Source organism: Equus przewalskii, chromosome 1 (genome assembly GCF_037783145.1).
Source record: "Equus przewalskii isolate Varuska chromosome 1, EquPr2, whole genome shotgun sequence".
NCBI lineage: Eukaryota > Metazoa > Chordata > Mammalia > Perissodactyla > Equidae > Equus > Equus przewalskii.
This window is the reverse complement of record NC_091831.1, coordinates 84,935,634-84,950,463: the sequence shown is the minus strand read 5'-3', so window position 1 is coordinate 84,950,463 and position 14,830 is coordinate 84,935,634. Positions and strand designations below refer to the sequence as shown.

The following is a 14,830-nucleotide window of genomic DNA, read 5'->3' as shown; positions in this document are numbered from 1 at the left end:
TGGCCACCAATCCGCAAGCAGTCTCATGGGGCAGGTGCTGCATAAGTCACTTTAGACATCTTCCCTCGTTGAACCTCAGGGTGACACTATGAGGTTGGCATAAATGGGCAGGGAAAAGATACAGGAGAGAAAAATCTCTACGTGGCGTTGAAGAAGCATCAGAGGAGTGGAGGCAGAGAAGGGTGTTGAGCCAAAGGGAGTGTTTCTAGGATCAAATCTTCCATGGTGAGCAGGAGTGCATCCTAGGGGCATGCAGATGGAAGCCGGCCCACCTGCTGGAGCAGAGGGGCCTGGCTGCCACTCTGCCACTGCTGCCTGGCCACCCTGGCCCCAATCAGCTCCTGTCTACGGGGGAAGCAGGACCGAGGGAGGGCAGGCAAGGCAGGAAGCAACAAGCATTCCAAGCTCCCAGCCTAGTGACGGATGATTCATCCCTCACCCCTCATGTCATCTCCTATTTGTGCAGTTCTCATCTTTATTTCATGAATATTTTATTCTCAGAGCAATGGCTCCACTTCCCCCATAAATCTAGCGAGTGGCTCTTGACTGCGTCTGCGGAGCTTGGCGCATCACCTGCATTGGGTAACTACATAATCGTCTGATTCCTTAGAAAAAAATATGAGCTCAAATCCACATGAATATTAAGGGGTTGAACACACATTACTACTCTTCCTCAAGTAGGTGTCTAAACGCTGAAGACATCCCAGCATAAGCCATTAAACATGACTAGGACGCCACCCAAAGACAGGTTTCTAGCTCTTAAGAAATATGGCCAATGTCCCAAAACGAAGCATTCTAAGATTAACCAGACACTCTCGCCTAATTGCAAATGCTGCTCCATAAAACATGGGCAACCAGTAACACAAAGTAGTCCTAGATGAAATACCATCATTATTTGTTGAAGGTTTTAAAGATATGCCTTTAGGGGCTGGCCTGGTGGCATAGTGGTTGGGTTCCCACGCTCTGCTTTGGTGGCCCAGGGTTCGTGGGTTCGGATCCCAGGTGCTCATGAAGCCATGCTGTGGTGGCATCCCACATACAAAGTAGAGGAAGACTGGCATAGATGTTAGCTCAGCAAGAATCTTCCTCACCAAAGAAAAGGAGAACAAATATGCTTTTAAAATCCTGTTGCTTCAACCCCTTTCCTGGTTCCTATTCCCTCTGTGATGAGTCCAAACCCCCTGGCATCTGAGTCCTTCAGAGCAAGGCCCTGCTTCCTACCCCAGCCTCCTCCACCCCCATTTCCTTGCTGATGGTGATGCTCCAGCCTGCAGAGCTCCGGGAGGGGTGGTGGCTTTGTTTACCCCCATGCTGTTCACCCTGCCTGAGGGGAACTTCCAACCTCATCTGTAGCTCTAAGATTTGTACCAATTCTTCAACAGTCAGTTCGAACAAACCCAAGCCCTACAAACTCTTCACTAACTAGTACCCCTACCCTCCATGCCCCACCACACGCTGGCTGGGCTGGGTACCCCTCAGAACTTCCAGGGTACCTCTGCTTGCTTCCAGATGGCTCTGATCAACAGGATGGATTGACATCTCTGCCACATCTACCTATGTGGAGGTAAGCCCCCTGAGGACAGGGGCAGTATTGCTATAGGCAGAGTCATTAAAGGAAGAAGGGGAGAGAGAGAAAAATTTCATTTGAGAATCAGAAACCCATAAAAATAGGAAAAAGATGGAATATTTCCTCTTTTTTTTACTATGTAGCTCTTTTTAGCAACCCAGAAGAGGCTGGAGGAAAGGCAGCTAGTGTGCTTTTCCAACCTGTCTCTTCTCCGGTCCTCGTTCCTATCTAGAAGTAGGTTGGCAGCCCAGGGAAGAAAGTTCCACGTTTTCTAAGCTGAACCAATGTCTTTCATCTTCTCTTGTGCCTGTGATTATGGGCTTATGCAGAAGACAGAAAGGAAGATAGGATGCTAGGTCATCCCTTGGTCTCCTGGTCTTTCTCTGTCTTTCTCTCTTTCATTTTGCCTTCTGTGTCTCTCCAATGATCAATCTGTCTCTCAATCCTTCTCTCTCATACACACACACACATACATGCACACACACACATCATGACAATTCATTCTGTGCTGTCCAGGCTGAACACTGTCACTAAACACTGATGTAGGGGATGTGAAGGGACATGACTGGAAGCAGACAAGGACTTCCAGACCAGAGGAAGGATGGCCTCTCCCAGTACCTGGCTCACAAGACATTTTGGAGGGCTGAGCCTGTGTCCCCTGGGCCCCCATTCTGCCCACACCATCCCAGGACAGCGCAATGCTTGCTCCATGGCAATACGATGCTCCCCAACCTGGAAAACCCCTCCTGCTCCCCTGATCCAGAGGGCATTTGCACAGAAGAAATCAGGCTGCAGACTTAGGCAAAAAACACAACCAAAAACAAACAACAAGGAGAGTGGGAGCCATGTGAGCTGGTCCTCCCTAGTCCTACTGGGGGTGGCTCCAGGGCCACTCCACTCTGGCTGCCCGCTGATTCTTCTGTGCAGATGGACCTGAGTGATAAGCGGATGAAAGGTGTCCTGGCCACAACATAGAAAGAGAGCTGACACGAGTAGCTGTTTGTGGCCCTTCCTTAAAACCACACATCAGAATCATCCACTGGCCCTCCCAGCGACTTCTTTCTAGAAAATTTTCCAGGAGCAGAAGCTTGGGATGGAACCATGAACTGTTCCTTTCAGCGGGTTTTCCTTAAATCTCTACCCTCCTTCTCTCCTGTGGCCCGGGGGTGACAGGAGAGCCACAGAGGCTGTGGGAGACCCAGGTGTTGCATTTCCTTACATGGAAGTATACAGAAAGCACAAGAGGAAGATGGATGTCCCCAGAACATTGCAGACACGCTGAGGCAAACAGCAAGCTCGCTCCAGCAAGAAGTGTGATGACAGAGAGCTCACTGCCTGAAATGAATGAAGAGCATGTCCTCACCACCATCCCTGCCGGGGCCCCATCACAGACTGACCTAGGAGGGTGTGGCTGGCCGGTCTCTCCAGGCTGCAGAGATGGTGGCCACTGCAACGCTGCCTCCTTGGATTTGGTTTGGTTACTTTACTACTTCTTGTTTGAAATGTATCAACATAAGTATAAGTGGAGCTGTGGTTGTACAAGTAGCTGAGGTATATGCAGCACATAGCAACACCCTACAATGGAGTAGCTGGGCTTGGGCCACGATGCCCATGTGTGTGTTTCTGCTGGTAGAGCATCATCACCAAATGACACTCCTGGCCACCCTCCCTTAGAGGAATTGTCTCCAGGGGACCTTGGTGAAGATTGCAAATAAAAAAACAAAATGAGCTTGAAGAAGAGGAAAACCCCAGTGAGAAGGAAGTGTGAAGGCAGAATCAGCTTGCGGTTGGTGCGCACAGGGAGGGAGGTGTGCCCAGAACCTGGAGTCTGGACAGAGCCACAGTGTTCCTTGTGCTGGGGGTGCCCTGGAGGGACATGGGCCAGGCCGGGCCCTGCAAGGAGGAGGGAGAGAGAGAGAGGAAGGGGTGGTAGGAGGAACAGGGGCCAGTCCCCACTCACGCTGGGAGAGCAGGGCCCCATGGCCCTTGGGGAGAAGCCAAAGAGAACCAGGAAGGAATGCAGTCTCCTCTCTTACCCTACAGTTGGTCTCTCCAGGTCAGGGTGGAGGCACATGGGCAGGGCAGGGTGGGGAAGGGCTCTCTGGCGCTGCTCATGCTGTACCCGCTCTATAGATAAATACAGGACTTTAGTGGCCATGGCTGGTGCCTTGGCACTTTGTGCAAGCATGAAAACATCCCTTACATTTGTCCTCTGGCCTTTAAATCAAAATAAAGCAATGACAGCATCCCCCAATATAAAACACTGCAGCATCCAGACCGGTGACTCTGGTAAATACTAACTGGGAGCAAACCGCCCACCGAGTGGCCCAGGGTGACTGTCCTGCCTCTAGGCTTTGGAAAAGAGACACAGGACCCAGGGCACAGACCTCTTTGGGGGTCTCCTGGTGGCACCGGTTGCTGTTCCACCACAACTCCAGGGCGGCCACCAGGCAGGCAAGGAGGAGGCCGATGGCCAGGATGCAGAAGACCCCGGCAAAGCTGTGCAGCTTGAGGGATTTGCCATCAGTCTGGGCACTGGCGTGGCTGCTGAGGTCGCAGCGGCCTGTGTGTGGCCACCACTTCTGCTTGAGCACATCCAGGTCCCCGGTGTCCTGCAGCTCCAGGATCCTGTAAGACACAGTCCAGGTGAGCCGCAGCCACTGACATCATGAACACAGCCAGGGGGGCCCTGGCCCCTTCCCTACTATGCTAGGTCCTCTGCAGACAATGCTGAACCATCACAGCGGCCCTCTGCCTCCCAATCCTTTTCTCCTCCCAATCCGTTCTCCACTCCACAGGAAGAGTACTCTTCCCAAAATACACATTTGGTTTTGTCACTCTCCTCCTCAAAAGCCTCAGTGCCCTCTCCCACCCTGTCCCACTGCCCATGGAAAGAGTTCAAGAGCAGAGCACATAAGGGCCCTTCACATGGGACCCTGGGGCAAGCTCTGAGGATAAAATTAGGGGATACAGAAATGGATGCAGCAGACCCTCAGACTGTGGGCTTAGGATGTCCATGCTTACGAAAATGCTTTCTTTCAAACCTCAATAACTATAGCCTAAGTCTCTCCCACTAGAATTCACCAAATCATTCACTCATTCATTCAACTTGAGGTGAACCTGCATTGGGCCAGGCACGATGTTCAACACTGCTGAGCCCGCAGTCTAGAGACACATACACGAACAGGAAAACAGTTAGAGCAATCAGTGTGCAAACAGAAGTTGTGACCAATACAATGAAAGGAAAGTAGAAGTGCTAAGAATGGCGCACTGGGAGGGTGCCCCAGACCGGAGGGTTCGGGAAGACCGCATCAAGGAGGTGACAGGTAAGCAGAAACCTGAAGGAAAATTCGTCATAAAATAGCTCACACTCGTCTAGCACATGCTGTGTGCCAGGAGGTATCCTAAGTACTTGAAAAATAGTGTTTAATTCTCATGTCACCCCTTTGAGATGGTTATTTCCATCTTCCCATTTTTTACAGAGAAGGGAATTGAGGCACAGAGAGGAGAAATAGCTTACCAAGGTCACCTTGTGCTTGACAAGGATGGCATTCAATGAGGAGGGGTAAGAACCTTCTCAAGACTAGAAGCTTGTTTAGAAGTCTTGTCTGGAGTACGTACTTGGCACATCTGAGGGGCTAATATGTGGCCAGTGAGGATGGAGAGCAGTGGGCGAGGAGGAGGACGGTGTGAAACAAAGAAAGCAGAGCAGGCAGAGCCCACGAACATGAGCTCTGAGAGGGTATGAGAGGGAGCCAGGATTTTATTCTGCCTGAAGCCCCTGCTGCTCCCGTCCTCCCCATGTAGCTGGCTGGATAGCAGTTTTCCTTGTGGCCGTATTTCATGGACTTCCTCTGTAACGCAGTGAGTGGTGGGAGCTGGTGGGAGCTGGTGGTCCCCAGGCTCTTCATATCCAAGCTTTTCCATTGGGGAAGGGGCTCTTTAAGCCTGGTCCATGGTGATCTATTCAGCTGCCAACACCTTCAGTGACCTCTCTGAGCCCCCTGGGTGTGCACAGTTCGAGAACCCCGGTTCTTCGTAGCCACAAGCTCACTGCCATCTGGCCAGTCTCTGCCCTGGACCTGCTTGCAGGCCAGCTATGACCACAGGCTAAGGCTGAGCTCAATTACCATGCAGGGGCTGTGACTGGTGGAGAGGGTGGGTGACAGCCCAGAGGGCATCCCCTGACCCATCAGCTTCATGAGCCCAGCATAGCACAGCCTCCTGCTGGCTGGGAACAGCCTAGCTCAGTGCAAAGAACAGGCTTTGGAGGCACCAGATCTCAGCTGGGTTTCCCCAGGCAAGTGATGCCCCTGCTAACCTCGGCTTCCTTATCTTTGCAACACAGACCCACAATCCCCAGTGGATGAGCAGATCCTTCAAGACAGGGACTCTGGGTTACTCTCGTTTTCCCCAGAGCAAGCACAGTGACCGGCACAACCTGGGCTATCAGTAGACGTCTGCAGCATCAATAAATCTGTGAAAGTATCAGCTGAATCATGAAACTATTCTAAACTAAAATGGACATGGTGAGATGATGAGATAATACCCATTAAGTGCCCACGTTAAGGACACGGATCAGCAAAAAAGGCTTAGAATGTGACTGTGTATGCTGGGTCTTGGTCGTTGAGCGAAACATATATTTATCCATGTATTTGCGTGGCTTGGGGTTGTGCTCGGTATGCTGTTGAGCACCATAAGTCTATGGCATGGCACACCCCATGATTAACTGGGTAGCTGCAGTGTCCCGCTACCTCCACGTGGCTCAGGTCATGTTAAGGAAGCTTCCTGATGTATGTCCACTGGCTCATGCTCACCAGATGTTAATTAAGTCTCTGCCAGCAGGGCTGAGTAAGCTGGGCCTCCAGGCCATTATGGGAACCGCAGGGCTGAATACGCAGGACCCCAGGGCACTTGAGAAGAGCATGGAGACACAGCAGAGCTTTGTGTTCATTGGCACAGATTCTGCTCTGATGGACATCAGCTCAAGCCCAGATGCTGCCATCACTCTAGCTATATTATGAAACCACTCAGCTTTAGCTCTCTCATCTCTGAAATCTGAGATCATAATAAATGCACCTACCTGGCACAATCATTATGACAAAATGAAAGCAGGGAACACATGCACATGTGGACCCCTCAGCTCAAGGTCTGGCAAATCATAAGAGCCCAACAAAAGCTGGTTGATAGCTGCCCAGGCTGATGGCCATATGGACCAAGAGCCCTAACGGTCTGGCATGTACATAGCTGCCCCTTATTGAGACTACAGCAGGGACTGACCATTTTACATTGTTTTAATCCTCATAATGGCCTTCAAAGTAGCTCTTACTATGTTTGGTTTATGTGTTGAAGACCTGAGGTGCAGAATCTAGGTGACCGGCCTACGGTCACACTTGGAAAGTGGCAAAGATGCTCTTCAGGGTTGGGTGGTGCTGACCCGGGAGGCCACGCTCTTTCCAGAACGCCAGGCTGCTAAGTCAGAACTCTGAGGTTCTAGCCTAAGGGATGGCGAGACTCTGGCCCGAGCACAGCTGTGGGGCTGGATGCCCACTCCTCCGCTCATTGCCTGCAGCATTGGGCACGCTCCTGAATTTTGCTGACGCTTCTCTTCTTCCTGCTCCTTATAATTGTATGCATCTTTTATGCCCAATATTATTCCAGGAAGAACGTAAGGAGATTTACCGGGAAACATAGAATAAAAACAAACAAACAAACCAAAAAGAAAATTTAAATATGTAAGCGACAGAGGAAAGATAAAACAAGTCCCAGGCACGAAGTGACTCCCGGCGCGCGGCTAGACTAATGCACACGGTGATAATCTATACTCTTGCTTCTGCGTAAGCTGGAGCAATAATAGCCACTTCCTGAAGCCAGTTGTTCTCTTTCCCAGACAGATATAATTGCAGGTGCTTTCCCTCAGTCAATAGTTGTGGAGCCTGCTACACAGTAGGTGCGCTACAAATGGCTGTTAAGTTGTTAAACACTTATTGAATGCCCACTCTGCATGCCACGGTCCACAAAAGGCTGACAGCACTCAACCACCGCCATACATGCACGTAAATCGTAGCCCATAGATCCTGTCCTCTGCCAAAGCAAGGGAGCATAGCCATATTCAAGGCAACAGCTTAGTTCCCAGGACTAAGGGAAAGAAGGTTACAGCAGTTCCGGATAAGCCTGGGCTCTGTTATTTACACGGGACCCTTTTTCTGTAAATGGTATGGAGCACTGCTTCCTGGACCTACCGCCTTCCTCTTCTGGGGCGTGTCACAGCTAGGGCAGCTCACAGCGCTGTGTGCACCGTACAATGGAGCCTCTTAACCACCCATTGGCAGCAGTGAGTTGGCAATATGAGGTGTGAGTGTTCCCTCAATAGACACCCGTCTGCCCAGGGAGGGGAGGGGAGGTGTTTCCAGCCCAGAAGGGGTGCAGCACAGAGACAGATGACAATCGTGGGAGAGACCAGCACGCCTACTGGGGACATTTACCTACAGTGACAGAGCACATGGCCTTCGGATGGAAGCAAAGAGTAATAAATTACTTCTCGCCAGAATAACAAGGAAACTGGACTTTTGTGTATGGTGACCACTGGGATCATGGAACAGTCCACAGGGTCTCTATTGGGAGACACTTTTAATAAAACTTCACTGTCAGCGAGTGGATAGATAATGCACAGGCCTGTTCCAGGGCAAGCCAGCCTCTCCGAGACCCCATGCCCCAACCTAGTCCGTTGCCTTCTGGAGCCACACAAAGGACATCCAAGTCCTTCTGCACTCAACAAGCCTTATGATATTGGAGGCCAGCAACCACCCCCGTCCCACTCCTCTTCTCCAGGCTGAGCATTCTCAGGTCCTCCTCCCAGCTAGTTTGAGCCCCTGCTTCCCTGACCCCAGTGAGTACCCCAGCCATGAACGGAGCTCGCTCCTGCCTTTAGCGCCTGGATGTTCACCGCAGCAGACTTTCAGGAGATCTCTGAGCAGCGCTAGCGCATAGGGACTCCAAGCTTCCGTCGCTGGGGCCCCTGTGCTTCCGTGAGCACTGTCTTGGGGCACATTAGCTGTCTTGGTGGTGCGGCTGCTGTGTTGGCCCCACGAGCTCCCTTACCATCTGTTCCAGAGAGGAGCTCACAGGTTAATGATCTGCAGAATGTGCTGAGCCTCCCGTCTTGAAAAACCAACTGCCATAAATCTCAACACCACCAACATATTACACATCCTGGAGAGAAGCCATTCTTTCTTCATGCCTTTAATCTGAGTAATTGATAAATCACTTCTCCCCCTTCTCTCCTGTCATCGCTCTCTGCTCCAGGGAGCAAAGGGAGGCACGGAATGTATACATGACTAAATTCTAGAGAAAATCCAAAAGCCTCATGTAATCTAATTAGTTCTATTCCTTTTCCCAGTTTTGAAAATGAACCACTGAATGGATGGGTCACCTGCCCTCCTCTTCAGCCTTTTTCTGATGGGGCGTAGGCTGAGGTGCTCATGATCAGAAGAGCACAATCAACATCTAGGAGGTAGGAGAAGGGAGGTGGGAGGGTTCAGAGAGCCGACAGCAATGTGGGCAAAGCACTGGGGCTCAGGGGACCTGGATTCTCGTCCCAGCTCTGCCAGCAGCTGGCTGAGTGACCCTCAGTGTCAGTTACCCTCTCTGAGCTTCTTGAGGATGTTAAAGGGGTGATCTCTAAGAACTCTTGTCCCTCCAAAAGAATACTCCAAAAGGTACTAGAATGCTTGCTTTAATTAGGCAACTGGAGGTTGCCCCTAAGTCTGGGCACCATGCTGGCCTTTTCACATGGACACTTCTGCCACATTTTGGATTTTGGTAGACCAGGGCTGAGCCTGTCCTTAGAGCTTCCTCTCTGGGCTCTTTGTCTACCAAGATGTCACTCCACACGCATGTGTGAGTATTGGGTTCAAGGCTTAAACTAGGGACCAGGACGACTGTTAGCAGGATGGATAACAGGAAAAGGCACTGAGCTTACTCATGCTCTTTACTTTCACCTTCTCTGGCAAGGCCAGGTCCCCTGGCCAAGGGCTAAGTTAAGCCCCTGCGGCAGAAAATGGGGGTGGGATGATGAGAGAGAATTTTTCTCAGGGAGGCCGGCCAGGTGTCCAGACTGAGCTCTTGGAAACTTGATCATGCCCAAGGGTCCAGAGATCAGGGTCAAGTGCTGGACTGGCATCACCAGGTCACACGGGAGGCTAACCAGGCCTATGTGACCGAGACACACTGTATTCACTTCTGGCAAGGGGTGTCCATGTGCCTTTGCTTAAGCTGGAACATTTCTGTCTACACAGCCCCCCTCCCCACTTGCCCCCCAAAACATATGCTAGGATTCATTACTAGGAAGCTGATCTGGGGAGGATGGGCAGGAGGCAGGTAATTAGCCACTGTCCACTCTCCGCAGTGGAGGGCTGGTCCCTTCCCTACCCAGCAGCCAGCATCAGCCCGTGTGCAGGTGGACGTGGAGATGCCCCTTTGACCCCACTTTTTTTCAAGTCTCCACGTTGACTCTTCCCACTTTGCAGATACGTCTATCTTAAAAAGTGATAATTAGGCCCTTGCCAGATCCAATTAATTATTCCTTTAATTTTAAATTACTGGGCCCATCTGGCTAACTCCTAGTCACCCCTCAGGCCTCAGGTGTCACCTCCTCTGGAAAGTCCTCTCTGGCCCCCTGGGTCTGGTCAGATGCTCTCCTCTACCCTCCTTCTCCCCAAGCACATCCTCCCTGACTCACTTACTGCCCTGCTGGTATCACCTACTCGCAGTAGAGTTTCCACCCAGATCCACGCTTGTATGGGAAGGGACCTTAGGCTTCCTCTTCTTTATCCCAGGACCTGGGCACAGGACTAGTTGGAGATAGGAAGAAGCTGATACATAGTCGGTGCTGAGGAAAATGTGACGAATAAAGTTTGTGTTTGCTCTCATCCCCCACGAGAAGTTAACTCTCCAGCTCCAGTACGGCTGCTGGAGTCACCTCGCTGGCCGTGCCTACCTCTGGGAGAAGAGGTCCCTGTAGGGGCTGCCGTGCTGCAGAGCGATCCCGTAGCCCTTGCTGCTGACGCTGTTGCTGATGACGGTCACAGAGCAGTCGTCATCCGTCAGGGCTGCATACTCCACCACAGCCACATCCCACAGAAAGGCGTAGTTCCCCTTCTTTGCCTAAAAGATCAAAGTCACCGTGAAGTCAGGTGGGCGTGGCCTGCTGTATTAGTTTTGAGTGGCAAGTCATCGCAATGGTGGGATTTGAAGCAGCCCCTTCTGAATGATCCTCCTGCCTATCATCCAGCACAGCAAACTTTCCTCCCATATTTTTGGCTACAAATCCCACCACTGGTTGATGCCACTGATGGTGGTTGGACGGAAAAGGGTGTGATGCTGCCTCAGTAGGCTCTGGTGCAGCACATCTCACAGAAAGAAAGGAGGGGAAGATGAGCTGTAGGTGGGCTCTAAGGCTCGACTCCTGGTCACAGTGGCATAGACCTGTTTCTCAGATTGGTGGACTCATCTTGGAGAACACAGGAAGTCTGACCCCAGGGAATTGAGATTTTCCGATCAGAGATTTAGGAGGAGAATAATAGTCTCCATTTAATATTTCTACCTAGAACTTGACTGAGCCCTGCTTAGGATCAATGTGGGAGATGGCCCTAGGTTCAGCACCCACAAATGGCCAGGACTTAATACCTAAGTCGCAGGCTTGCTCTGCATGAAGGAGACCCAATTAAGGACAGGGTCCTGATTGTTATGATGCCACGCTGGGTTTCTGCCACTTGCCTTTCACTGCCCACAAGAGAGTGTGCACACACATACACAAACACATACATGTGCCCTCAGGCACACACATTTATATGCGCACATATATACATGCATGCACGGGTACACACACATGCACAAACATACATGTGCACGCTCGCGTGTGCACACACACACAACCACACACAGGAGCAGATTTCTCCTGTCAGTGTTTCCATATCAATGCTATAGTTGCAGATTATTTCATCAGGAATTCATCTACAGCCATAGCGGAAGTCTCACACCATCACACTCACCCACAGCAGTCACTCAATTCTATCCTGAGCCATAATTCTGACTTTGCCTAGAGTTTGGGCACTCAGAAGGAATGTGAGTTGCTCTGCTTTTTGGAAGAAGATGCAAACTAGACATTGGCACTTGGCCAGCTTAAAATAGAGCGTAATGCTCTCAACACAGCAAAGTGCCTGGTTTTAATTCTATGGTGAGCACACAGACGCTTCTTTGCCCGTTCCTTTCCTCCTACCACAGCTCATTCAGGATGCTGGAAGACCTCAGTCAGGGCTTGGTGGCATGGCTGAAACATCACAGACAATGATCCGCCAAAGTGGCAAGCTACAAGCTTCGTGGCATTGTCAAGGGCATTGTTCTGGTCTCCTGCCTTTATTCAGTTGAGTGTTCATGTTCATTGACACTTTCCAAAGAGTGCCATAGTGGCTTAGATGAAGCTAGTTAAGATTTCACTTCTTTTGCGACCCTAAGTGTCCTTGGCCCAAAATGGCTCATTTTTTCACCAGAAGTTTTTCATCGGAAGGATTTGTTGGGTAGAGTGTGGCCGCCCCCAGCAGGAATAGGCTGCTCCTAGCCATTCACATAATTTTGCCCAACGACCTTCTAAAAAATGACACACACCTGTGCCACCCATTGGCTTTCACCTCAGGGAGCAACCACATATTACATCAAGCCTCTTACCTCGGCCAAGCCAATTTCAGAAGTCCCAAAGGACTCTGACCCAGGTTGCAAAATTACACACATCTCTCTCCCTCCACATGGGAAGATAACAGTCTTTGAAAGTTTTTCCTGCCGGCAAACATGTTTTCTCATGAAAAGATATAAATTCCCAACCTCTTAGTAACCGAGTTTCTCAGCAAAATGTTGACTTATGACCTAATATTTGGCTTCAGTCCGACTTTGGAGCATTTCACATCCATGCTCACAATTCGACATGACAATCAGACATTGTTCTTTGTACGATTTCAAAAGTGCATGTCATGTTGAAGGAGGAATTAAGATCAGATTTGTTTCTACCTTTCAAGGGATGTTCCAAGAAGGAAAAAGAAATAAGCTGGCCCAGATCGAGTAGAAAGTGACTCTGGTGAAGTCCTGGCATGGACACTTCAATGGGGTGCTTGGCTTCCTACAAGTCATAAGCATCTGTGACTCCAGTTTGGGCTGAGTGACAGGTGAGCACAGCTGCATGACGGAAGCTGCATTTACAGTCCTTCTGGCCTAAGCTGAGAAGGCAGGAAGCATATGGAAGGGATGCTGACAATGTCTCAGCCGCACATCCCTGCTATCCAGGAAGGTTGTCAAGGGGAAAGTAGAAGATCTCTTTCTGGAGCTGCTGAATGACCCCAGACACTCAATCTCCCCATTCATAAACAGGGATTAAACTTACTATCTTATGTCTGCTTCAGGAAGCTTGTGGCTGGATCCCTAATTACCTGATAATGCCAGAATGGAGAGGCTGACATGCCACATCTCACACGTGAACCAAATCAGAGGCTCCAACTGCAGGGGACCAAAGTAGATTGTGGAAATATGGAAATATACCAAATCCCCAGCATCCCTCCTCAGCATCCCAGAGCTTCCTAGATCCTCCCCTCTTAGAGCCACGCTGAGTAAAATGCAGAAGCTAAACCTTCCCCGGGCTTCCTAAGTCCATCTGTTTCCAGGAAAACTCTCTGGACCTTGCAGACATCTCCCCAGGCTTCCCAGTGTGTAACAGACCCAGTATAAGACAGGAGGCTTCCTAGGTCTGACCATGCTCTCAGAAACACTCCAGATCCCAACTATAAGAGACCCAAACACCCCAGCCATCATGTTCATGTCCCCTTTATACAGACCCTGTTCTTGCCCCCATGCAGAATGAGCTCAACGCACCCCCCAAAATTCTAAGATGTGCCTCTTCCTTTTCTAGGATCTGAACCGGTTTTCCACATAGCCCCCAATAATTATGTAACCACCTTCTTATCCGGTGCTGCTTGTCCACAAAGTTTGGGTTCTTCATATTTAGGGGATGCTGAATATATCAGAAATCTGCCTCCAGGAGAGCCAAGAATTTCCTCTTTCTCTCCCCTCCTGTGGCAAGCTCATCCTCTTTCTTTCTTGAGTCTGAGCATTTCCCCCATCCTGCTTGAGGCTGAGCCCCTTCTTCTGCACTGAGCCTCAGATCTATTCTCCATATATTCTCCACAGCATTCTTACCCCTCGCCCTCTGCTCTCCAGCCCCTCACCTATGGCAGAGACCCCTCCCTCTCTGAGACATATGCCATTTCCTATTTATATCAACTACTCCTTTCTGTTGAGGATTTTTTTTCCCAGTCTCTTGGGAAAACAGAGTGTTGGCAGGAATCTAGCGTGCCATTGGCTGTTCCTCCCAGAGGGAGAAGGGTGAACCCGGACACCATCCTGTGGCAGCCCGGGAGTCCCTCGGCCAAATGGCACAAGAGATCTTTAGAGTGGGCTGGTTTCCCATTTCCTGTTCATACCAACATTCTTCCTTGTGTCTCCCAGTCCTGTCCATTCCCTACCCCCCAGGTGGCTGCACGGAGTGAAGGAGGATGTTATCTGAGAGCAGGCATGATAGGCAGGGAGCTGTTCACAAATTGTTGATATTTATTTCATTATGCCTAAAAGAAAAAAGTGACACCACAGATTTGCATTCTGCATTAAAACAAGAATAAATATTGTATTTCACCTCTTTAATGGGTTAAATTACCTTTATCTGGTTGGCCCATTTATAATATTAAATGTATTCTGATTTCTAATCACTGATTTATCATGCATCAATGCCTTGGAGAGTGGCTGTTGGAAAATTAGGCCGGAGACAAGGCCGGTTGATTCAGCCAAGCCTCCCACAAGCCCTTAGTGCTACGCAGAGCCTCAGTGGGCATAGAAACCCAGAGAGTCCTTCAGGACTAGCTCTGGCGTCCTAGGATTAGAGCCCAGGATTCCTCCAGGGGCCGTGGGAGGCATTCGCAGATCGTCCAAGAAAGTGGAGGTTTGAAAGTAATATGGTCTAGAAACAAAATTTGATACTTCCACAGTGTTTTTTTTTTTTCTTAATTGATAACATCCAGCATTGGTGAGGTTGTGACAAAATGGGCATGATCTTTCACACAAGAGGCATCACAGAATGACAGGACCCTTTGGGAAGTAATGCAGCAAAACAACATGAACATTTAAAACTGCACATGTCCTTTACCCTAGCAAATTGGGAACTTCACC

General features: G+C 50.1%; 1 protein-coding gene across 3 annotated transcripts in view; it reads right to left on the bottom strand.

The window, feature by feature from the left end:
- Nucleotides 1-14,830, bottom strand: part of GRID1 (glutamate ionotropic receptor delta type subunit 1) — a 671,187-nt gene that overhangs the window by 7,353 nt on the left and 649,004 nt on the right. For 2 of the 3 annotated variants that reach the window (XM_070616293.1, XM_070616296.1), the window contains 2 exons: nucleotides 10,566-10,732; nucleotides 3,955-4,195 (listed from right to left, as the gene is read on the bottom strand). In XM_070616293.1, coding sequence (XP_070472394.1) covers nucleotides 3,955-4,195; nucleotides 10,566-10,732 — 408 coding nt within the window. Of the gene's footprint in view, nucleotides 1-3,603; nucleotides 3,695-3,954; nucleotides 4,196-10,565; nucleotides 10,733-14,830 lie in introns of all 3 variants that reach the window. The other variant, XM_070616307.1, reaches the window with a different exon arrangement.